The sequence below is a fragment of the Rhinatrema bivittatum genome, chromosome 4 (assembly GCF_901001135.1).
Source record: "Rhinatrema bivittatum chromosome 4, aRhiBiv1.1, whole genome shotgun sequence".
NCBI classification, from domain to species: Eukaryota; Metazoa; Chordata; class Amphibia; order Gymnophiona; family Rhinatrematidae; genus Rhinatrema; species Rhinatrema bivittatum.
In genome coordinates this window covers 225,236,711-225,262,662 of record NC_042618.1, presented here as the reverse complement: position 1 = coordinate 225,262,662, position 25,952 = coordinate 225,236,711, and the positions used below count along the sequence as shown (strand labels likewise).

At 47.8% G+C, this 25,952-nt stretch overlaps 1 protein-coding gene across 2 annotated transcripts in view; it reads left to right on the top strand.

Moving 5' to 3' along the window:
• The window catches only part of HIPK2 (homeodomain interacting protein kinase 2), a 266,524-nt gene that overhangs the window by 222,881 nt on the left and 17,691 nt on the right, over window positions 1-25,952 (top strand). For both annotated transcript variants that reach the window (XM_029599773.1, XM_029599772.1), the window contains exon 12: window positions 16,321-16,620. In XM_029599773.1, coding sequence (XP_029455633.1) covers window positions 16,321-16,620 — 300 coding nt within the window. The remainder of the gene's footprint in view (window positions 1-16,320; window positions 16,621-25,952) is intronic.

Here is a 25,952-nt window from a genome sequence, read left to right as displayed (position 1 = left end):
ATGCTTTGTAAGATATCAGAGATAGCTGAGGTGACTGTTCATTGCAGCAGCAGGCAGCCTTGAGACAAACGTGGAGAACAAATTAACAGCATAATTGAAAACGGTGGGCTATGCACAGGAGAGCTGTAAAATGTTGCCAGTTTCTATGCTATTTTATAATTAAATTAGCAGAATTAGCTGCATTATGCACAGAAGTGTGTATGTGTGTTTTATGCTTGTATTTCCATGTATGTATGTGTGTGTGTGTGTGTTAAAATTGTACACCAGTGGATTTTACAGAGTGGAGGAGGGAAGCTCCTTTCAGCAACTAGAAGAGAAACACAACTGGGGCTTTGGCTGGCAGTGTGGTTGCTTGGTTGCTTGGCAACTGGTTTAAAACCTGATTGGTCAGTGAGAATTTGTGACATCAGGCCAGGAATAAGTCAGGATTTTCTTTCGACCTCAAGAGATGAAACTGTGTCAAAGGAGGTTAAATGGTCCTAAGGATTGCTTGGTAGTACAATTTGGTTAGAGTTCACAGGAGCTACCGTATGTTTTTTATTATGTTTAAAGTTTTTTCTTTAAAATATTGAGCAATTGTATCGCAATTAGAAGAGTTGTTTGATGTGGGAGTTTCAATAGGACTGGTCAGGTCTCTTACGTATGAGAATAGAGCTCTAGGGTTATATTGAAATGTATTTATTCCCTGTACGTACCCGGATCAGTCCAGACACCTGGGTTGTGACTCCGCACCAGCAGATGGAGACAGAGCAAAACTTGACGGGCTCCCTACAATATAGTAAGGTGCCACCCACAGCCCCTCAGTCTTACTCTGTCTCCAGCAGATGAGGCAGGTCCACCCACAGTCTCTGGGATCCCTGGGGTTTTTAGTCAGTCAGGGTTTACAAAAAAAAAAAAAAAACTAGAATAATAAGGGAAAATCCTTTAGATTAAAAAAAAAAAGTTGTTTTTATTTTTTGAAAGAAGAGCTTCCGTCGGTGGTGCTTCCCAGGGGGGTTTGGCAGATCCTGAGGGGATCATCCCCCCCTGGTCGAGGCCGCTGCTGAGGGTCGAGGGCCCGGCCGTGCCTGGCAGCAGCGTCGGGGGTGACACCGGGGAGCCCGGTTCACTCACCCCTGGTGGAGCGGAAGCATCAGCACCTGGACAGCAGCTAAGTATAAAAAAAAAAAAAAAAAATTGTAATTTTTGTTTAGCTGCGCCGTCTCTCCCTCTCTTCGGTCGGCAGTGCGTTCGCGTGGGGGGGAGGCTTTTTCGTCGTTTTAGGCGCGGCGATTTTGGTTTTTGTTGGGCCCAGGATGCCGGTCGGCTCGGCCTGCCGCGCGACAGCGTTTGTTCGGGGTGCCTCACCGGGGGTGAAGGATCATCGGGGGGAGGTCGGGGCGGCCGGTCCCGCTCGCCGCCGCGCGCCGGGACTGTCGAGGTCGAAGGCCCTGATCCGTTCCCGCTGAGCGCGGGAACGGCGGCCATTTTAGATACTGTTCGAGTGGCCACGAGGAGGGCTCTTGAACATGGCGGCCAGCCCCCTCCGCTCTCCCCTCAGCCTCGAGCATCGGGGGTGGAACCCCGGGGGGCCCTACAATCGGCTCAGCTGTGCTCGGGGGAGGGATCCTCGGATTCGGAGGATTCCTTCTCCGAGGATTTTACACTTCTTTTAAAAAAAATTGGCAAAGTACAAGAAGTCGAAGCACAAGTCCGGGAGGGCTCCCGGCGGCGAAGAGGGACGCTCACAACCCCAGAAACGGGCTGGCCGGCCCAGGGGGTCGTCGGGTCCACCACAGGAAAAGAGACCGGCGTGGGGCGTCCCTCGGGAATCGGCTTCGGAGTCTACTTCTTCGGATGAGGAACAGTCGGTCTCAGGGACCAAGGGAGGGCCTGAGGGGCCCGATGACCCGAGCCCGGTCCAATCGGGCGCAGGAAAAGGCACGCTGACGGGGGATGGGGATGACCCCAAGGTCGTGCGCCTTTTCAAAAGAGAGGAGCTCTCCCCACTTATTCCAGCGATCCTGGATGAACTTGGAGTTGAGGCTCCACCGGTGGAGGTCCGTCAGAGCGCCAATATGGACCCGGTACTTCTCGGTCTCGCGGGACCGGCGGTGGCATTCCCTTTTCATTTTTCGGCTTCCGACATACTCTTCCGGGAATGGGATACCCCGGAATTAGGCCTTAAGGTGAGTAAGGCCATGGACAAGTTGTATCCTCTCCCTGAGGACGTCCTAGAATTGCTGCGCCTTTCCCGCGTGGACGCGGCGGTGTTGGCAGTAACCAAGAGGTCTACCATCCCTGTCTCAGGCGCCACGGCGCTTAGAGACATCCAAGATCGGAAGCTGGAGGTTCAGCTCAAGAAGGTTTTCGAGGTCTCCGCCCTGGGCGTCAGAGCGGCTATCTGCAGTAACTTTGCGCTGCGGGCAGGCCTTCGCTGGGCCCAGAACTTACAGGCACATGCTGGTCTCTCGGAAGGGGAAGCCTCACAGGCGGATCACTTAGAGGCCGTGATAGCCTATAGTGCAGATGCTATGCATGATTTGCTGCGAACGTCGGCCAGGGCTATGGTGTCAGCGGTCTCGGCTCGCCGTCTGCTCTGGTTTCGTAACTGGGCCGCGGATGGTACGTCGAAGGCGCATCTGGGCTCTTTACCTTTCAAGGGAAAGTTACTGTTTGGTAAGCAGCTGGACGATCTCATGCAGTTCCTCAGCGAAAACAAGGCTTTTAAGCTGCCTGAGGACCGGCCTCGGTCGTGGTCTAACTTCTCGGCCAGGAACCGTTTTCGGTCTAACCGGCGCCAGCGACCGCAAAGATCGACGGGGTCGGGTCCGTCCTACCGCGCGAGTTCTGCCAGATCCTCCTCCTGGTCTCAGTCCTTTCGAGGGAAGAAGTTCAACCGGCCGGGTGGATCCTCGGCGGGATCGGGGTCCAAGTCGACCCAATGAAACGAAACTGGTTCATTCCCCGCGTCGGCCTCCGGAAGTCGTACCAAACGTGGGGGCGAGGTTCGTACAGTTCTACGGGGAATGGACCAAGATCACTTCAGACCAGTGGGTCCTCGGAGTAGTAAAACACGGTTACGCGTTAGATTTTGCACGCCTACCGTGGGACAAGTTTCTCGTCTCCCCCTGCAAGGCTATCGCCAAACGCGCGGCCGTAAGGGCGACCCTTCAGCGCCTGGAAGCGCTGGGCGCCATTGTTCCCATGCCAGCAAAGCAAAGAGGCATGGGAAGGTATTCCATTTACTTCGTGGTTCCCAAGAAGGACGGAGCGTTCCGGCCCATCCTCGATCTCAAAGGGGTCAACAAGTGCCTTCGTGTTCCCAGTTTCAAGATGGAGACGATCCGCTCAGTCGTGGCCGCGGTTCGTCCCGGCGAGTTTCTTGCATCGCTGGATCTGACGGAGGCGTATTTGCACATCGGGATTCAGCCGGACTATCACAGGTACTTGAGGTTCTGCATCCTTGGCCGGCATTACCAGTTCCGGGCTCTTCCGTTCGGCCTTGCCACGGCTCCACACACCTTTACCAAGGTTATGGTGGTGGTGGCTGCCCAGCTCCGGAGGGAAGGGCTCCTGGTGCACCCTTACCTGGACGATTGGCTCATCCGGGCCAAATCCGAGGCGGAGTGCCGAGCAGCGGTTGCCAGGGTCCTGGACCTACTGCGGTCGCTGGGCTGGGTGGTCAACCTGTCCAAGAGTCATCTGGAGCCTACCCAGAGGTTGGAATATCTGGGGGCCTTGTTAGACACGGAGAGAGCTCGAGTGTCGCTGACTCAGGAGAGAGTGGTCAAGCTCCGGGGGCAGGTGAAACGCCTTTTGTCCATGCGGTGCCCGCTGGTCCGCGATTACCTGATGGTGTTGGGTTCCATGGCTTCCACACTAGCTTTGGTCCCCTGGGCGTTTGCTCATCTTCGACCGTTACAATCAGCGTTACTTTCCCGTTGGAAGCCGGCATCGGAGGAGTTTCTTCAGCCTCTGCCTCTCACGGGTCTCGCCAGGGCCAGCCTGCAGTGGTGGCTCTGTCCCAGACACCTCACGTGCGGGGTCTCTCTACTTATGCCCACTTGGACGGTGGTCACGACGGACGCCAGTCTCTCTGGTTGGGGAGCGGTCTGTGGCGGACCCTCGGTCCAAGGCCTGTGGTCCAGCTAGCAATCACTGTGGTCCATCAACCGGTTGGAAACCCGGGCGGTGTCCTTAGCGTTACGGGCTTTCCTGCCGTGGATTCGGGGCCGGGCGGTCCGGATCTTGTCGGACAATGCAACCACGGTGGCCTATATCAATCGCCAGGGGGGAACGAGGAGTCAGCAGGTAGCGGTGGAGGCGCGTCAGTTGATGAGCTGGGCGGAGCGCCACCTCGGCGGCCTAGCAGTGTCTCACATCGCCGGAGTGGACAACGTACAAGCGGATTTCCTCAGCAGGCATCGTCTGGATCCGGGGGAATGGGAGCTACCGGACGTAGCGTTTCGTCTGCTCTGTGCCAGGTGGGGGCAGCCCCATCTGGACCTAATGGCCACTGCACAGAACGCAAAGGCTCCGTGGTTCTTCAGCCGACGGAGGGAGCGGGGAGCAGACGGCGTCGATGCTCTGGTCCTTCCCTGGCCCACGGACGTGCTGCTGTATGTCTTTCCTCCGTGGCCCCTGATCGGCAGGGTGCTACGGCGAATAGAGTTGCATCCGGGCACGGTGATCTTGGTGGCCCCGGAGTGGCCCCGGCGTCCGTGGTTCGCAGATCTCATTCAGCTAGCGGCGGAGCCTCCCCTTCGTTTTCACGGAGACGCCGGCATTCTTCGTCAAGGCCCCGTCTGTTTGGAGGATGCGGATCACTTTTGTCTCGCGGCTTGGCTTTTGAGAGGGCGCGCTTGAGGACGAAGGGGTACTCCGAGGCAGTGATTACTACGTTGTTGAGAGCTAGGAAACAGTCCACGTCCTTAACCTATATGCGGGTCTGGACGGTATTTGAGGACTGGTGTAGTTCTCGCCAGGTTAACCCCATACGGCCCGCTGTGCCTGAGGTTCTAGCTTTTCTTCAAGAGGGCCTCTCGAAGGGCTGTCCTGGAGTACCCTAAAGGTCCAGATAGCGGCCCTTGGGTGCCTTCGCGGTCATGTTCAAGGAGGGTCCTTGGCTTGCCATCCCGAAGTGACGCGTTTTCTTCGGGGGGCTAAACACCTACGTCCTCCGGTGCAGAATCCGTGTCCATCCTGGAATTTAAATTGCGTGCTTTCCGCTCTTTGTGGAGCACCGTTTGAACCGGTCAAACGAGCGACGCTGAAGGATTTAACCTTGAAGACGGTGTTCCTGGTCGCTATTACGTCCGCTCGTCGGGTCTCGGAGCTGCAGGCTCTGTCTTGTAGAGAACCATTTTTGCGCTTTTCGGAGGAGGGAGTTTCTCTGCGGACTGTTCCGTCCTTTTTACCCAAAGTGGTGTCTTCTTTTCACTTGAATCAGTCTGTGGACCTTCCAGGTTTTTCGTCCGTGAATCCGATGGATAAGGGGTCGAAAGAGTTACGGAAGCTTGATGTTCGTAGGATCCTGCTTCGTTATCTGGAGGTTACGAATCCTTTCCGGGTCTCCGACCACTTGTTTGTTCTCTGCTCTGGGGCTCGCAGGGGGTCCGCTGCGTCGTGTGCCACAATTGCGCGTTGGCTCAAGGAAGCAATTGGTTCGGCGTATCTGTTGCAGGGCAAGTTGGCGCCTCCGGGACTTCGGGCTCATTCGACTCGGGCGCAAGCCACGTCTTGGGCGGAAGTTTCTCAGGTGTCCTCGCAGGAGATCTGTAGAGCAGCGACATGGAAGTCGTTGCATACTTTTACCAGGCATTATAGACTGGATGTGCAGGCAGCGGAGTCTAAGGGGTTTGGAGCGAGTGTTCTTCGAGCGGGACTCTCTGCTTCCCACCCTTGCTAATTGGCTCTGGTACATCCCAGGTGTCTGGACTGATCCGGGTACGTACAGGGAAATGAAAATTAGTTCTTACCTGATAATTTTCGTTCCTGTAGTACCACGGATCAGTCCAGGCTCCCACCCGTCTCTGTGTTTTATTGCTGAAGAATAGAGGGAGAGTCCGCTCGGTTAACTTGAGTCTTTATCACTGTTTTTGACTCTATTTACATTTCGGACCTGGCCGTTGTGTTTTGTTGCTGGTCCTGATGTTTTCGACTCCAGCCAAGGGGCTGTGTTGAATCGGGTTACATTATGTTTTTTCTAGTTAGTTAGTCGGACATTTATCTTGCTTTGACAGTACGTTCGACTGAGGGGCTGTGGGTGGCACCTTACTATATGTAGGGAGCCCGTCAAGTTTTGCTCTGTCTCCATCTGCTGGTGCGGAGTCACAACCCAGGTGTCTGGACTGATCCGTGGTACTACAGGAACGAAAATTATCAGGTAAGAACTAATTTTCATTTTTGTTAGAATAGAATTCTTTTTTTGCTTTATTGGTGGCTTCGTTGTATTTATGTAATAGAGATTTGTAGTTAGTGTTTTGGTGGAAGGAGAAGCTCTCCAGTGTCTCTTAGCTTTTCTCAGTGTTGTTTTAAATATCATTAATTCATTGTTGTACCATGGGGTGTGGTGTTTTTTGTTAATGGAAATATCTTTTTTAATAAGTGGGCAGTAATTATCAGCTACTTTTTTGTTAAAGAGAACCATGAATTGATTGCGTTATCACTGTTTGATGTGTCTAGGTCATTCAGAGCTTTTGAGAGATGATCAGTTAGGGTATCTAGTTGACAAGGTTTCCTGTATTCAATTCTGGTCTTGGTTGCTAGGGGTGTTACGGTTGCGTATTGGATATTTATATCACAGGTAATTAATTTATGATCAGACCATGGGATTGGGGAAGTAGTAGGACTGAGAATGGTGTTGAGATAAGAGTTGATGAATATTAAGTCTAGTGTGTGTCCTGCTTTGTGGGTTGATTGATTTACTATTTGATGAAAACCTAATGCTGACATTGAGTTTAAGAATGCATCACAGTTGTGAGATAATGGGTCCTTATCGACATGTAAGTTAAAGTCACCGAGTATGATGGTAGGAATTTCAGTTTTTAGGTTAGTAACGAAAAAGTCCATTAATGGAGAGACATTAAGTTCTAGTAGGCTTGGGGGTGCATAGATTAAACAAATTTGTAGCCACTTGGAATTTAAGAGAGCTATTTCGAATTTGGGTGGAGAATTTATATGCTGTATTTTTAGGAGGAGTTCTTTTTTAGACAGCATCATTATACCACCTCCTCTTTTGTTAAGCCTAGGAATAGCTGTGATGTCATATTTATTTTTAGGTAGTTGATTTAAAAGAACATAGTCAGATTTTTTAAACAAGATTTCGGTGATTGCACATATATCAGGGTTGTTATCTGTGAGAATGTCATTAAGGATAGGCATTTTTTTTGACTGGGGATTGCGCATTTACCAATAGTAGGGAAATAAGTGAAATACTAAGTAATTTATTTTTGGGAATTAAGGGGATAAAGATTAGATGTCTACAAGGCTTTGGAAATTTTTTCTTAACTATTTTTTGTTTTTGTCTATTGAGGGAGATAATGGAAGGGATGTGTTTGGAATTTTATATAGTTATTTATTTACTTATTTGATTTATATTCTGCTTGTTCAAGCACTTCAAAGTGGATTACATTCAGACACACACACACACATATCTGGTCTTATCAGACCTTTAGGACTACCCAAAGCATTGTACAGCATACATAAGAATACATTTCATAAATACAGTTTAAATAAACATATCATAACACAATTCATAAAAATACAAAAGCAATTCATGCACAATTTAGAAAACAAACCCAAACTAATAATAAGTAATAATTAAAAACCCTAACACTGGGGGGCGCTCTAGGGAGCCGATGAGAGAGGACGTCTGAGGGCAGTGCTCCGCTCTCCGCAGGCCTAATTACCGTCCAAACGTAGCAATTTCCACCCAAAGCTTCGCCAAATTTGCAGTATCCCTAAGAGGAGTACGCCTCGGCTCTCCCTATGGCAAGCAAGCGCCGAACGACGGATTTGAAACAATTTGCTTACGGCAAGTCGCCTGAGGATCCGGATCTTGAGATGGCCGCCGCTGCGTCTGAAACACCGACCGGCCCGGAGAACAGCCTGCCGGAGCTCCCTGTCGCGAGTTCGGTAAGTGAGGACCCGCGTTTTAATTTCCCCTCAAGGGATGAATTACGGGGCTGGTTTATCGAGCTGCGAGCGGAGTTGCGCCAGCAGAAAACCGACCTCATGGCGGCCATGTCGGATCTCAGGGAGGATTTTGGCTCGCTGGGCCGTAGGGTCGATGAGATAGACTTGCGAGTGGAGCAACACGGGGACTCTCTCAATCATTTAAATTCTCAGCAAGGCATCTGTCGCAAAGAAGTACTGGCTCTTTCTGATAAAGTGGAAGATTTAGAAAATAGAAATAGAAGGAGTAACCTACGTATCAGAGGGGTTCCGGATACAGAAGCGTTCTCTGATGCAGCGCTGATAGCGAAGCAAATTTGTGCTTTTATCTTAAATCAGAACACCTCTGATCAAAATGTTGAAATGATCACAGAAGCTGATATCACACTGGATAGAGCACATCGAACATTAGGGCCGCGAAGGGACAATGGTGCCCGGGATATTATTATATGCTTCCATAGCTATGTACAAAAAGAGCGGGTACTGGAGTCAACTAGGAAGATGAAGGAGATAAATTGGCAAACCAACAAATTGGCTGTTTACCAGGACTTGGCACCATCCACGTTATCTAAAAGGTATGCACTCCGGGAAGTAACAGCTAACCTTCGCGAGTGTTCCATCCGGTATCGGTGGACATTCCCTTTTGGCCTCCAGTTTCAAGTTAAGGGGGTGACTTATAAAATTCAAACACTGGAGGACGCTGCGGAGGCTTTTCAGCGGGCGCAGTTGCCAGCCTCCTTCCAGGTACCTAAAATGGCGGCTACAACATCTAAACTGGACACCTATCCCAGGTGGCAGCGTGCAGCCAAAGGCGGCAAACGCCTGAAGAGGCAGTCTGATATCTCCAAACAGCCCACTAGTGTCCAGGGGTGAGGATGTGAACCCCTCTGCGAATCTGTGTGTTAATCTCGCAGCGAGAGGAACCGCTGCAGGATGGCTACATTTGCCTTCATAGCGGGAAACTCTGGCGGATGCCAAAAGGGTGGACTGTGAGCTTCTGGTAATATTGGACGGTTATTTTTTCAAATTTTTCAAAGTTTTAAAGTTTAAACGTTTACAGGTTTAATAGTACTAGCCAATGTTGCTGAATGATTTTGCAGTAAACCTATTTATAATGGGTGCAATTTTTCTTCACTATCTTACGGCCTGGGGAGGGGGGGGGGGGGGAGATGTCTAACCTTGTCTAAGGGGGAGGAGTGCACCCCGGATGGCCAATCCCAGTACTCAGACAGGGATTGGGTTCAAATTCTGCAAGCTGACAGTCACTGATATACTTATTCAAGGATGGTTTGGGGTGAAGTGGAGCTTTTTCTTGGTGGGAGGGCCCGTAGGCCCTACCGTTAAATTCATAGGGTTGGGAGTATTTGGCCTTCCAAGGGCGTGGGAGTTACACAACTTTTCTTTCCAATGGATACACGTTTAATTTCTTTAAATGTTAAAGGTTTGAACTCGCCTCAGAAGTGTCTCATGCTTAACAGGGAGTTACAAGCGCAGAAGGCAATGATTGCCTTCGTACAAGAGACCCATGTGAGGAGGAAGCATGAACACCTCTTATTGAATCCTCAGTATCATAGTGCTCACTGGGCGGTGAGTGCGAAGGGCTCCCGTTATGCGGGGGTGGGTATTCTTGTAGCGAATTCATTGATACATGAGGTCCTGTTCAAGTTAGCGGATGAGAATGGTCGTTATTTGCTCCTTCATGTTCGTGTTGGTATTAGAGTTTTCACCTTTCTCAATGTATACTTTCCAAACACGGAGCAGGGGTCTTTTTTAAAAACCATCGATAAAGTCCTGCATCGCCATTTATTGGGGGACTTGATTATAGGGGGCGACTTTAATGCTATAAGGGATTCCAAGTTAGACTCATCACATGGTGGTGTAGCTCCAAGAGGCATGAGACAGGAGTGGGCAGCATTTTTGGACCGCTGGAGTCTTACTGATATTTGGCGTCAGCGCTACCCCAGATCACGCTCCTATACTTTTTTCTCTAAGCCCCACAATACGTACACACGTATAGACTACCTATTTTTGCATGTAAACCTACAAAATGCGGTTGGTCGTGTCGGAATCGATAGTATCACCTGGTCGGACCATGCCCTCATTTGGCTGGAGATTCAATTTCGGGACCCAGACACAGGGTATAGGCCTTGGAGACTTAATGAAAGTCTGTTGACTGACAAGGCATTTGTGGGCACTGTAAATGTACAGCTTAAATCATATTTTGAATTAAACCGCGTTGATGACCAGGCTGACACCACGGTCTGGGAATGTTCCAAGGCAGTGGTAAGGGGTCTTTTCATAGCCAGGGCAGCTTATTGCAACAGGGAAAGAGAAAAATCTCGACGGCTACTCACGGAGGAGTTAGAGGCGCTGACGCGACAGCACCAGTCCTCCCTCTCTCCGACAGTTTATGGCAAACTGCTCAAAGTAAGGGACGCACTGAGGGCCATTGATGACGCAGCTATTAGCCACTCTTTAAATCTTCTTAAACAACAGTATTACGAAGGCGGTAACAAAGCGGGCCGGTATTTAGCACGCAAATTGCGGGCGGCCAGGGCTCAAACACTAATAGCTAAAGTGAATACCCCCAGAGGGAAGCCTGTCACAGCGTCAGCGGACATTCGTAAGGCCTTTACAGACTTTTATGCTACTTTATACACTCCAGGGCGGACGGTGGGGGGATCTAATATCCAGACCTATCTAGATTCGGTTGTCTTGCCATCGCTTACCCCAGAACAGGCCTGTAGGCTGGACAAGCCTATTGCTTTCTCGGAGGTTATGGCCGCCATTAAACTATTGAAAAAAGGAAAGGCCCCAGGATTGGATGGTCTTTCAGCGGCCTATTATAAAACATTTCAGGAGACCCTTGCGGAGCCTCTGGTGGACATGTTTAACTCCTTAAGGGAAGGGGGGCGGTTGGATACACAGGCTAATACGGCTGGGATCTCGGTCATTGCAAAATCGGGTCGAGATCCGGACCTATGTAGCTCTTATAGGCCGATTTCCTTGATTAACTTGGATCTCAAAATATTGGCTAGAATTCTAGCCGCGAGGTTGAATCTTATATTGCCCGAACTGGTTCATCCCGATCAAGTGGGGTTTGTCCCAGGACGCCTTGCTGCCGACAACGTACGTCGGATTGTAGACCTAATAGAATATGTCCAGCAAGAGGGTATACCATCCGTCCTTCTATCTCTGGATGCCGAAAAGGCGTTCGACCTTGTTCACTGGCCATTTTTGTTTGCCACCCTTAAAAAGATAGGGTTTGGGGCCTATTTTGTACAATGGATTGAGAAATTATATGACTCCCCTTTTGCTAGGGTAAAAGTCAATGGCAGATACGGCGAGGCCTTCGCAATCGGGAGGGGAACGCGTCAGGGCTGTCCACTGTCCCCGCTCTTATTTGCCCTTTTTTTGGAGCCATTCGCATCGCGTGTCCGTGATGCTATAGGGGTACAGGGGGTAGTTCAAGGTCACCACCACTTTAAGATCTCTTTATTTGCAGACGACGTGATGTTCACTTTAACGGACCCTATGTCATCCCTACAGGGGGTGATGTCAGAGCTGATATCTTTTAGTGATGTATCAGGTTTGCGTGTGAATTATGACAAATCTGAAATCCTTAATATTAATTTACCCGAGGTTGAGGCAGCTGAAATAGCGAAACGTTATCAGTTTAAGTGGGCGGCAACTGCACTGAAATACCTCGGTGTCCGTATAGGCGCAAGGGCCAGTCAATTGTTAGCCCTTAATTATACTCCACTGATTAACTCTCTACAGAAGGACATGGAGGGTTGGCAAGGGGGAACCTTTTCATGGTTGGGCCGCATAGCAATCGTTAAGATGAATATCCTGCCTAGACTCTTATATTTTTTCACTACCATTCCCATCCTTCTCCCTTCTGCGCTCATAAAGAAATGGCAGAAACTCATCTTTGGGTTCATATGGAGGCGCCGCCCGCCCAGGGTGGGTAGGTCGACCCTGTATTTATTTAAAGTGCAGGGGGGACTTGGTGTACCGAATCTCGAAAAATACTATGGTGCCGCACAACTCAGAGCCCTAGTTATCATGCATAAGTCCAAAGCGCTACCGCAGTGGGCCCTATTTGAACAATCCTGTGTTGGTCATATTCCCCTTTCTGCTCTCCCCTGGCAGGCAAAGAGCACCTGGGAGGGGATCGACTATGTGCCTTTTGCCTTGGAGACCACTCTGCAGGTGTGGTGTCGTTGGAAATTGTCACTGGTAGGATCGGGAAAGTATACTCCGCTGACTCATATCTTTAGTAATGCTCTTATCCCGTCCACTATTGGGGGTGGCGTTGTCTCGCAATGGCAGCATGCCGGGATTGTGCGTATCAAGGATGTTGTTCGCACAGCGACTATAATGTCTAGTGCGGACTTGGGGACACATTATCATTTAGCGCAGGTTGACTTTTTACTGTATGCTAGTGTGTATTATGCTCTCAAGCACCAGTTACGCTGTGGAGCTCTCCGCCTCACCACAACGTTATTTGAAACTATATGTCTCAATGCTCAATCTGTCAAAGGAATTATATCTAAGATATATGTTTTGTTAGCTAACAAAAAACCAGTTCTTTTCCGTCAGCTACACTTATGGATGCAGGATTTTGATCACCAATTCTCCGATCAGGACTGGGATTTGATCTTCCTCGCGATGTTCAAATGTTCTATCTCGGCCAACATTCAAGAGAACTGTTACAAACTGTTGTATAGATGGCATTATTCTCCGAGTCAGATCCATAGGTTCGCACCCACTTCTTCTGACCAATGCTGGAGGGGCTGCGGAGGAGTGGGTACCTATTATCACATGCGGTGGCAATGCCCAAAGGTACAACTTTACTGGTCCTCAGTTATTGCGTGGGCCTCTACTATTCTTCACATGGATATACAAGCAGAGCCCTGGCATGCCCTGCTAACTTTGCCTTTGGAGAACTATAATAAAGACACGCAGCGTTTTCTTCAGCAACTCTTTATTGCGGCGCAACTGGAGCTAGCACTACATTGGAAAGACATTAATACACCCACCATGGCCATGTTTACAGCATAGAGTGCATCATACGTTCCAAATGGCACGACTAACGGCCGTACATTGGGATCGCCTTTCCGCTTTTACTAAAATTTGGTCTCCATATCAGAAATGGATAGACTCTCAACAATGACTCTCTAGTATTGCTCACATAGGAATGTGCTCCTTCACTTTGACTTTAATTTCCATCGTTCTTTACTATTCGCTTGATGTACTTGTATATGTTTTGACTGTCAGGGGGGGGGGGGTGAGAGGCGTGGGCTCTCTCAGGGGGATTGTAGGGTATCCAAAATGTTTTGACAGAGTACACAGTATGGGTATTTGTGTTGGACCTGCTGCTGTTGGTCCTCTGTATGTCCTGTCAATAAAATGTTTAAATTAAAAAAAAAAAAAAAACCCTAACACTGAGAGAGAAATATTATAATTAAAAATGTTTCCTCTTCTTTCAAAAATCTGTATTCCGCACACTTATCTGCTGTCACTTAGACTACAGCGCACAGAAAATGGGTACCCAAGTCAATTGTGTTCTCATTGGTTAGCTTGTCGGGCCTTTCATACTTTGTGCATATTTTACAAAATATTTTCTTTGTTGTCTGTCATCGGTATGGTTGTATTTACATTAGCCGTTTCCTCATGATGTGAGGTCACCAGTTCTTTCCTAACTAAGGTTCATTGTCACAACGAAACTTCATCTCTTAATGAAGCTCTTTGGTTCTTAACTTGTATTTGTATTTATTTATATTTTATTAAAATTTGTCGATCGCTTATGCCTAGGCCCTGAGCGATATATATGATCACATACATAATAAAACAAAAATCAAATTTAAGACAGACTCAACAACATAAATAATCATCATTCTTAAGTGATGGGACAATCATAAAGATTATTATCAACTAATCAACAAGCCAGGGATGTTATGTTTGTGAAAAATCACGTAAAAGGCAGACCCAGCAGAAAAGATTTAAGGAATGATTGAAATTTTTTGTACATTCCATGAGTCTAAATGCTTCGAGTATTGCATTTCAGATGGTGGGTGCAGCCACGGAAAATGCACAGTCTCTTGTTACAGCCAGTTGCACTACTCTCACTGAGGGTACCTCAAGCAGGTCTCTTTGTTGGGAGCGTAAAATCTGTATCGGTTGGTAGATCCGGAGCAAAACGTTTTATGAGTAATGAAAAGCACTTTGAATTGAATTGAATCCAAAACTGTACTGGTAGCCATCGAAACTGTAGCAGCGTCGGAGTAATATGATCCGTACATTTTTTTCCACTAATTAAGCGGGATGTAGAATTCAAGAGCAGCTATAAAGGCTTCAGTGATAAGATTGGCAATCCTATATAGACAGGTAGTATGGATGCTTCTATAACCAGTCTGAAATCATCAGTTTCTAATACACTTTTCAAGCAAAGAGAACCCGAAGCTTGAAGAATCCATTTTTTATAACGGTTCTAATGTGATGATGAAAGTATAGCTTGGCGTCTAACCATACTCTAAGGCTCTTGCAAGGCGTGGGATCATTGGTTGACCTTTGAATGATCATAAATTCAGTTTTGGCACCATTCAAAGCCAGTTTGTTATGGTGTAGTCATTGTTTGATAAACAAATTCCAATGAAACTGTTATCAGTTTGACGAAAAACTGGATGTCATCTGCAAAAATTCTATAACCTAACATAGACTTGATAAGATTGTACAAATGGGGGGAAGAATAATGTTGAGTAATAAGGATGAAAGAGCAGAGCCTTGGGCTGCCCTGGGGATATTGGTGAACCATGCAGAGCTCTTGCTTTCCCCTCTTATTTGTGAAGATCTTTCAGACAAATAAGATGTAAACCAAGATAGTACATTGCTAGCAATACTGCCTCCCCATAGACGAAATAACAGTATGTGGTGGTCAACTTTAAAATTCCCATTTGGGAAATGCTTTATTTTATCAGCCAAAATGGTCTTGATGCGGTTTCTGGTCTATTTTTATGCAATAACCTTCACCTGGGGGCAGTACTGGATTCTGATTTTTTTTTTGGGGGGGGGGAGGAGACACCTAGTAGTTTTCTTCTGCACCTTTAGGCTTCTGGCTCAGTTTATTTTAATTTCCAGTATTCATATTCTGTCTACAAAATCACTCAAAGCGACAACGTAACATGACCTCCAATGGGCTTTGTAAATAAATAAATGTGGTACCACGAACCTTTGTTGGTAATTATGTTTGTTTACTCCCTCCCACCTCTGTTTTTTAACCCCTTTCCTAGTCTTTGCAGTTATTGTCCTTGACCAAAGGCTACAGCTCATGGCTCTTTCTGGAACCTAAGTCCAGCAGTAAATGTCCCCATCCTCCCCTCTCTAGGAGCCGTGAATACTGCCTCTGCAGCACCCCCAGCCCTGGCTGGCCTGGGGCGCAGTAACCAGACTTTGTAATTGAGACTGCATCTTCCGCATGGCAGGGCACATCAGAATCATGTTTCGTTTTAGATGAGTAGGTAAATACTGCTGGTCTAACACGAATAGCTGAAGTCTGCTAAGTCCTGCCATAGAATCATGGAAACAGAAGGCTAGGAGGGGCCTCACAAGGTCGTCAAGTTCAGTGGTTCTCAACCATTGGGGACAGTGCGTGCAAATACATCTCCACGGTGGATGTGCTTGAACCAGTTTGAGAACCACCGATCTAGTCCGTTCCCAAGCCAGACCTACTGAACCTAAACCGTCCCCTACAGATGTTTGTCTGATATGCTTTTAGAAACCTTTGCTGACAGAAGTTCCACTGCCACCTAGGCAACCTTTTACAGATCGTGTTCCCACTTACAGTTAGAAGGCTCTTCCTAATATTGGGTTATAATCTCACATGCTGAAATCAAGCCTTTTACTTCTTGTCCTATCCCTGGTGGTGGTAGAGAATGATCACTAACCTCTTTATAACATCCCCTCCCCTTCCCTCACTTCCAGTCTCTTCCATCTTTTTATAAAACATTACCCCATTATCACCATGAATGTGACTGACTGACATCTCTGAATGAGTTTCCCTTGGTGGTGAGATATTTAAATGCACCTTGGGTGGCTAACTGTTGAAACTGCAAACTGTAACCACATAGCTTTCTCAGTGACTGCTTTCTCCCCCCTCAGGAATGTGTCGGCGTATGAAGTTTCCTCCTCGCAGACTCTTGGCTCCCCTCAGCGCTCAAAGCGGGTGAAGGAAAACACCCCCCCGCGCTGTGCCGTGCCGCCGAACGCCCCCGCCTGCGGCACTTCCGTCACCTGTGGCTGGGGCGACGGGGCTTCTAACAACAACAGCGGCGGCGGCAGTGGCCGGAGCCGCCAGCGGCAGACGATAATCATTCCTGACACCCCCAGCCCGGCGGTCAGCGTGATCACCATCAGCAGCGACACGGATGAGGAGGAGGAGCAGAAGCACGCACCTCCAAGGTGAGCAATGAGAAGGGATGCTCGGGACACGTTCGGTATCTTCAAGTGCACCACGGAGAGCATGCTTACGCAGGTTCAAAGGCTGGGCTTATCTGAAAACAAAGCTGCTTTATTTTTGTGCCGTAATGGAAATGACATCTCTTTTTTTTTTGGCATTAGACCCTGCCTAACCACGGTATCTTCTCCACATGCCGTGTCCTAAGAACACACAAATCCATGTTTATTTCTCTTATGAGTGCCCAGATCTTACTGACTGGAGGTTCTAAGGTTCAGGACTAATGAGCGTTAACCGTGTAGGTGGCAATAAAGCAAAAGCTGCTGCATGGCTCTGCTTTGTGAAAGCTTCCTGAAAGAAGTTATAATACAGTAGTGCCATCACATCAGTGTGAACTATTTGCTTTTCAGTGGTGAGAACTCAGCCTAGGCCGAGGAGAAGTCTAGTGAGGTATGTGAGGGTCCAGAACTGTTGCTGGCCACCATTGGCTCTTCTGTGCTCTGTGGAAGGGCAGTAGAGGTGTCCGTTCTGTTAGGTGGTGTCCTTGCAGAAAGGTATCTGATGTCCGCAGGTGACCAGAACACTCGGGTCCCTTGTCTCCTGGGGAAAGGTGACTAGGGCCTAGAATCTTTGTTATTGTGTATACACCAACCATTTGTATTGAAGCAACTACATGCCAGGCATTAGCACAGATTTTGTCATTCGTAAATCTAAAACACCAATTTCCAAACAGTATTTCCTGGTAATGAGCCAATGTCACAGATACGTGCCTGAGCATGCTCAGGGGCAGTAGACGTAAGAGACCTTTTGAATATAGAAATGAAGTAAAATGAAACCAAATAAGTTCCACATTTTTGTGTTTGGTACCAAAGTCTAAAGTGGCCTTAAATGAGGCCATTTTGCTCCATTTGATGGACTCCCTGATTTATTTAGATTTCTTTGTGGTGTTTATTAGTAGGAACAAAAATTCTAATGTAACATTGCTGCTGAGACCACCCCCTCTGGGTACTGTGAACCACACGTAATTCTGCCATTCTGTGGATCCCCTGCCTGAAGTGGAACACACATCACCGAAGATCACCTTTTGTCATTTTCTACCATTTCTTTCTCCCTCGGCAAATTCTGATGCTGTTCTTACCCCCCCCCCCCGCACCCCCCAAACAGCATGTCTAGGAGTGGTATAGAGGATCCTCGTCACCCTGTAGGCTCAAGGGACCTCCGCTAGATGCCGCTTATTGGTCATAGGTGGCCGCTACAATAGCAACAGGCTTATTTCCTCCGACCCTTCGCTTGAACGCACTACTTCCGCTGCACATCCAGACCCAGCTAGCCCCGACGAGTGGGGACATCGGAGCCCATATCCCCTGTGCCTCAGTGCACGGTGCTATTGAACAAGCCTTGGAGAACATCTTTCTGCAGCGCCTTGCATGTTACTAGTTAGAGAGCCCTAACTTTCTGCAGGCTTCCCTATAATTGGTGGCGCGGAGTGATTGCTGTGGCTTTTATATATATATATATATATATATATATATATATATATATATATATATATATATATATATATATATAAATATATATATATATAAATATAAAATGGCACTTGAAATACTTTTCTTTTTTTTCACCTGATCTGTTCACCTTTGGAAGCCAAGTGAACTGGTTTGTGAAATTTTAATCCACTATAACTGAAATACATTTTAGTAGCTTTAAATATTGATTTTATCAGTAATGATGCAGAACTGTGATTTTCAGATTTACCTTTTGTGCATGGCAAAATATTCCAGTTATTGTCGGAATTGTAATTGAAAGAAAAAAGGGCTCAGTATGCAAAGGGTTAAAAATGAGAGGTGTGTGTGTGTGTGTGTTTTGTTTTCCATTTCTCTTTTTTTTTTCCCCATAGACTGCCACCTCCTTTCCTGTTGCAGCTCCTAATTAATTCAGAAAGCTGGGCAGAATGGCTGAGAATGACATAGATAATCACTGCTAATTACCAAATGTTAAAAGCAATCAAATGAGCCCTAGATGGTCTCTGGGTTAAGTACAAACAAAGGGAGTGTTTCAGCTTCTGATCTCCCCCCAAAGATTGTGACTCCGTTGCCGGTATGGATAATGCACGCCAATCCTGGTCTGATCCATTGCTAGTCGGAAATGTGAGCTTCCTAGGCTTTTTTTTTTTTTTGGGGGGGGGCAGTTTTATATCTGCCCACATTAATTTGTGTACAAGTTACACCACTGTAACACTTAACACCTGTAGGTTTGTTTTGAAAATTATCCTACAAAACTACCTGCCCACAGTTACCCCCACCAATATGTGGGCAGAAAGTTTTCTTGAAAATTTTACCCGCATACTTCTGGACACGGAAAAGAAATGGGCGAAAGTTCAAACTCCACTCCAGCCCTGTGTTATCTTTTCTGCTAGGAGTTAGCAATCTGTTATAGTTACTTCCCCCAGGAGGGGAGGGGCTAGCAATGTACTCTGCTCTTGAAGTGTGAGAGCTGAGCATTCTAATGTGAAATGGTGAATCCTTGGGCTGATGGCAGATGACAGCGCCCTCAAGAGGATATCCTGAGAGGGACCACCGGCTAGTCTGAAGTATGGAGACAGACACAGATACCATAGTTCTTTATTAGGCAGGAAGTAGAACCACCAGAGGTGGCAGTAGTGAGCTGATGTGCCCGGCAGGGCTGAAGTCCCTCAGATCCTGGAACTGCTATCTCCGGGTTTGCTAAGCTGTAGAGAGAGACTCATAGATAGTGAGTAGACAGGGTATACTGGATTCATAACCAGAAGTAGATGATAAACTCACATAGATTAATAAGAAGGCTCAGTAGCTGGAGAGAGTTAGGCCGAGTACCTGTTTCCAGGGACAGCTCTGAGAGAGCGATGTAACTCAGTTATTTATCTTTGTAATAGTTACTAGGCAATAGAGAATAGCTAGTATATTCAGGAACAGGGGCCTCTAGGCGAGTGCTGGTTCCTATATGCAATCTGAAATAAGAAGTCACGATCTCCGTACCTGCGATAGGGTCTTATACAGAAGAGAATCTTCAGAGTTCTAGGAACATGGGCCCTCGAGGAGCGAGTACCGGTTCCTATATGCAACTGGAATAGAAACTCACAATGTTCACGTCTGCGATCGCTTCCAGGCAATAGGGAGTCTTCTGAGCGTCCAGGGATGTAGGCCCTCGAGGAGCGAGTACTGGGTCCCGTCTTAGCAATCTGAAATCAAGAAGAGAGAGCGAGGCACCCGAGGAGCGGGTACCCCTAGAAAGTCCAAGGAGGCAGAGTAGCTTGGATAAATCCTTGCTAACTCGATTCGTAAGTGTAAGCAAAGACCTTTTTATGTTGGAAGCGGATGACGTCACTACGGGGGGACGCCCCCGAGGTTCGCGCCCTTGCTGGTACAAACTTCGGAGCGCGCGCGCGCCCTACGTCATCAGGAACATGGCGGATCCGCAGCGTCAGGCCGGTCCGGGGACGCCAGAAAGAAGCGACATGGAGACGCCGCGGCAGCAAGCCGTCCATCAGACCCAGAGGGAGTCGCCAAAGAGGTAGAGAGGGTAGAGCGAGGGCGAAAAGCAGGCACGAACGCAACACCCTGACCCTGGGAAATCCCCCCACTCGTTGTGGGCAAACTTTCGCACGCATATAGGACATACTCTCGTAAGTTTATCCGTCTCTCGGGCGGGCAGTTTTGAGGAAGACCATTCCTGTGGGGAAAGCACCAGCTTGCCTGCGGAAGTGCTTTTGAAAATTAGCTTCCCTGAATTGTGGGCTGTTGGGGCTGGATGCTACCGGTTACCTAAATACTGAAAGGCTGCTTTTTGCCTAAAGTGTTGTACTCCTGGCTTTTGGGGGTTTTAGAGGGGAACAGGGCTGAGGCCCCCGTTCCTGGCTTTCTTGAGATTTTGTCTGCTTGTATCCTGCAACCTTTAGTCCAGGCGTCCAGCAACAGCAATGACTGCCGACGAAGGGGCTCAGTTTGGAAATCCTTAGCTGAAGTGTGACCCAAGCCCGGGATGCCTTAGACCTTGAGCCAGCCGGGGCTCGCGTGTGTTCAGAATTTGGTAGGTGAATCCCTCCCATTTCCTGTCTCTTCGGTGCTCCAGCGCTCGTTCGGTCCAATAAATCTTCAGGCCAGGGTATTTTAAAATACTGGATTAGTCCTGTAGATCTCAGTTTAACAGAGGACAGAAGCAGCACAGGAACTGTTTGAAAGATTCTTTATTCTCCCTCCCTTGGTAACCAGACACTTGCAGCAGTAAATCCAGAGGTCGGCGATCTGAACTGCAATCATATGTTTTAGGATTAATAATAATCTTTCCCTGTTCTCTTCTGGCATGGAGGCAGGTGGGGGCTTCGTAATCTGGTGCAAGAGCACCACGCAGTGGTGGCCGCTGTGCACAGCTGTACCTAGGAGGTGGAATGGAAAGGAGAAGGGAAAAGAGCCTGATTCTGTTTTGTGGCCCAGAGTCTGCTGCAAGAATGGCTCAATAGTGTACGCTTTAAAGTCACAGGTGAAGATGAATTATCAGGTTTCTGGAGTCCAAGCTGCACGTCTAATGATGGGTCATCCAGTTTGGTAGAGGAACGTGAGTTGTAACTTGCAAATAATTATAGTTTATGTGTGTGCAATAAAAAACATATATATATATATATATATATATATATATATATATATATATATATATATATATATAAAAACACACACGTTTTTTATTGCTTATAAAGTCAATTAAAAATGTGAAATTAAAGACAAGTGTTACTTACACCAGTGCCGAATTTCACGTAACAGCATTTTAGAGGACATCAACTATCCCTCTCTCCTGTGCTAAATTCTAAGGTTATCAGAACATTGATCGCTGGCTGGATTGGGGACTAGTAGGAACTCCAGAGGGTTGTGGATTGCTCCATCGTTAGGGCCAGTGATGCATTCCTGCAAAGAGTGAGAGATTCTCATTAGGATGAGATTGATTAGCGTTGACTAAATCGATCCAGCATAAGGACGTCAGCCAAAGCCCTTTACCCTCTTAGACAGTGGCCGAACGCGTATCCCGTTGTTGGCAAGCAGAGAGTGACGGAACTGTGCGGCCTAGGCTCACGTCCTTATCCTTCCTCCAGGCGGCATTTGCCCTTCAGCAAGAGGTCAGACCCGCTCCATTGGGACCCTGCGCTCTGATGCACATCCCCCGTGTGGAGGGTGCTTGAGTTGCTGGAGAAGGCTAAATCAGTTTGACTGGTTCAGCAGCCTCCTCTGATACAAAAGTGCCCTCTTGCAGAGGATGTGCGTCAGACCGAAAGGTTTCAAAAAGAAGTGGAGGATGTGATCTCTCCCCCGGCTCATGCCTTTCTCCCTTCTTTATGTCGGTTTTAGGTATATTTATTGCTGGTAGATCTGTTTTCACCTGCTGGTCTAATTACTCGCCTTCTTATGCAGTATCCATTTCTTTTCATCGCTGTAAAAACTTCAGTTGCCATAACAACATAATGCAATCATTGAAAAATCACAGCTATTTTCTGCCATCAGTGGCTCTGTGCTGTCAGGGAGATGAGCCGCTGGAGCCATTTCTCTCTCTTTCTCTCTCCAAACGAGCTCCTAATGGGAAGAATGAACCATCAGGAATAATTATACACAACAGAGAAGTGAATCCCTCCAGCACGGGGATAATCTGTTGTACTGAACTCCCAGCAGCCGTGCTGCGGCGATGATGTGTACCTTTTTAATCTTTTCTCTGATGTCTTTAAATACATGTATTTATAATACATAATTATATGGCTGGGAAAGTGATATGCATATTTACAATTATAGGCATATTTATTTCATCTGGCTGGATTGCAGTTGCATTGTATTTCATCCTACATTTCTTCCCGACTTTAAAAGGATCGATTGTAAACAGTAAATGTCCCTCTCCTTGATGCTGCAGAGGAGTATTTTATGCCGGACTTTGTCGTAACTGCTGGTCAGAGGACAGAGCTGCAGGCGTGCAGACTCTGCCTCCATCCCGCTGCTTCCCACTGTCTGGGTCCTTGGACAAGAAGACACTTCTGCTCCCTGCCTTCAGACTTGGATCGTAAAACTCTTTGATTTGATTGCTTAATTTGATTAGCCGCCTTTCGAAACAGTAGCAAAGGGCTGCAACCTTAACTAAAGCATACGCAGACTTCCAGAAACAACGTAGAGGGACATCGCTAAGCATTTAGACTGTATTGTGTAGCACTGCGTTTGCCAGTGGTACTGCAGGAATAATATACACATCATTAGAGGGTGGCTAGTCAATAATGATTTAGGATCACAATTGTAAACCTTGCCCATAATCTGGGAGTTTCCCATGGAGAGGGTTTATTGAATTGCAATTATAGATTACAGTAATCGGATCCCTGAAAATCTTTCAAAAGTCCCAAACTGTATCATGATGAATTGGCCTGTGTGCATATATTAATTTAAGAAACCCTGTATCTATTTTGGCTGTTTTGTTTGTCTGCTTTCCCCCACATTCTCTTGGGCTTCCACCGGTGTTAACGCCACTCATTGTGATTTTAATGAAAGTTCAGAACAGGGCTTTCTCCCTTTTTAGTCTTTACGTGAGGGAGTCGGTTGGACCATTAGATGAAGGGGCTCTTAGGGAAGACAAGGCCATTGCAGAAAGACTAAATTAAATTAATTCTTTGCTTCCGTGTTTACTAATGAGGATGTTGGGGAGATACCAGTGCCAGAGATGGTTTTCAAGGGTGATAAGTCAGACGGACTGAACCAATTCACTGTGAACCAGGAGGTTGTGGTAGGCCAGACTGACAAACTAAAGAGTAGCAAATCACCTGGACCGGATAGTATGCATCCTAGGGTACTAAAGGAACTCAAGGATGGAATTTCTGATTTGTTAGTTACAATTTGTAGCCTATCATTAAAATCATCCATTGTACCTGAAGAATGGAGGGTGGTCAATGTAACCCCGGTATTTGGAAGGGGCTCCAGGGTTGATCCAAGTAACTATAGACCAGTGAGCCTGACTTCAGTGCTGGGAAAAATAGTGGAAACTATTCTAAAGATCAAATTCGTAGAGCATATGGAGGGACATGGTTTGGTGGAACACAGTCAGCATGGATTTGCCCAGGGGAGGTCTTGCCTGGCAAATCTGCTTCATTTTTTTGAGGGGGTTAATGAACATGTGGATGGGGGTGAACCAGTGGGTGTAGAGTGTTTGGATTTTCGGGGGGGCGTTTGACAGAGTCCCTCTTGAGAGGCTTCTAAGAAAACTAAAAAGTCATGGGATAGGAGGCAATGTCCTTTCGTGGATTACAGACTGGTTGGAAGACAGGAGGCGGAGAGTGGGCTTGAATGGTTGGTTTTCTCGGTGGAGGGGGGTGGGCGGTGGAGTGCCTCGGAGATCTGTACTTGGACCGGTGCTTTTCAATATATATATATATAAATGATCTGGAGAGGAATACGACAAGTGGGGTTATCAAGTTTGTGGACGATACAAAATTATTTAGAGTAGTTAAATCACAAGCAGATTGTGATACATTGCATTACAGACTGGAAGATTGGGCATCCAAATGGCGGATGGAATTTGGTGTGGACGGGTGCAGGGTGTTGCACATAGGGAAAAATAACCCTTGCTGTAGTTACACAATGTTGGGTTCCATATTGGGAACTACCACCCAGGAAAGGGATTTAGGCATCATAGTGGATAATACTTTGGAATCGTCGGCTCAGTGTGCTGCAGCAGTCAGGAGGGCAAGCAGAGTGTTGGGAATTATTGGGAAGGGAATGGTTAATAAAACGGAAATGTCATAATGTCTCTGTATTGCTCCGTGGTGGGACTGCACCTTGGGTGCTGTGTACGGTTCTGGTTGCCGCATCTCAAAAGAGATATAGTTGCGATGGAGAAGGTACAGAGGAGGGCAACCAGAATGATAGGGGGGATGGAGCGGCTCCCCTATGAGGAAAGGCTGAAGAGATTGGGGCTGTTCAGCTTGGAGAAGAGACGGCTGAGGGGGGATATGATGAAGGTCTTTAAGATCATGAGAGGTCTTGAACGAGTAGATGTGAATCGGTTACACTTTCGGATACTAGAAGGACTGGGGGGCACTCCATGAAGTTAACGGGTAGCACATTTAGGACTAATCAGAGAAAATTCTTTTTCACTCAACGCACAATTAAGCTCTGGAATTTGTTGCCAGAGGATGTGGTTAGTGCAGTTAGTATAGCTGTGTTCAAAAAAGGTTTGGATAAGTTCTTGGAGGAGAAGTCCATTAATGGCTATTAATCAAGTTTACTTAGGGGGGGATTTTCAGAGCCCTGCTCGCCTAAATCCGCCCGGATTTAGGCGAGCAGGGCCCTGAGCGCCGGTGCGCCTATGTTCAATAGGCCTACCAGCGCGCGCAGACCCCGGGACTCGCATAAGTCCCGGGGTTTTCCGAGGGGGGCGTGTCGGGGGGCGGGCCCAATCCGCGTGGCGTTTTCGGGGCGGGACGTAGCGTTTCGGGGGCAGGCCCCGGGCGTGGTTACGGCCCGGGGTGGTCCGGGGCGTGGCCGCACCCTCCGGACCCGCCCCCAGGTTGCGTCCCGGCGCGCTAGCGGCCCGCTGGCGCGCGGGGATTTATGTCTCCCTCCGGGAGGCGTAAATCCCCCGACAAAGGTAAGGGGGGGGTTTAGACAGGGCTGGGCAGGTGGGTTAGGTAGGGGAAGGGAGGGGAAGGTGAGGGGAGGGCAAAAGAAAGTTCCCTCCGAGGCCGCTCCCCTCGGAGGGAATGGAGGTAGGCTGCGCGGCTCGGCACGCGCCGGCTATACGGAATCGATAGCCTTGCGCGCGCCAATCCCGGATTTTAGCGGCTACGCGCGTATCTACTAAAATCCAGCGTACTTTTGTTTGCGCCTGATGCGCCAACAAAAGTACGCCAAATCGCACTATTTGAAAATCTACCCCTTAAGGAATAGCCACTGCTATTAATTGCATCAGTAGCATGGGATCTTCTTGTGTTTGGGTAATTGCCAGGTTCTTGTGGCCTGGTTTGGCCTCTGTTGGAAACAGGATGCTGGGCTTGATGGACCCTTGGTCTGACCCAGCATGGCAATTTCTTATGTTTTTATGTTCCCCAGATTGAAGTGCTCTGACCGTAAGACGTACCTGCTACCAAGTGGGGTCAGTTTTCAGTGCCCAAATTAGGAGCTTAAATATACACCTGCAATTAAGTTGCCTAGATTTAGGAGTCTGTTAGGTGTCCAGTGCTGAAAATCAATGCTAAGAGGTCGATATTCAAAGCCTTTTGTGCGCGTATCTTTGAGTTAAACGTTCACAGAAACCAGACTCTCAATATTTCCTCCCGCCAAAGCTA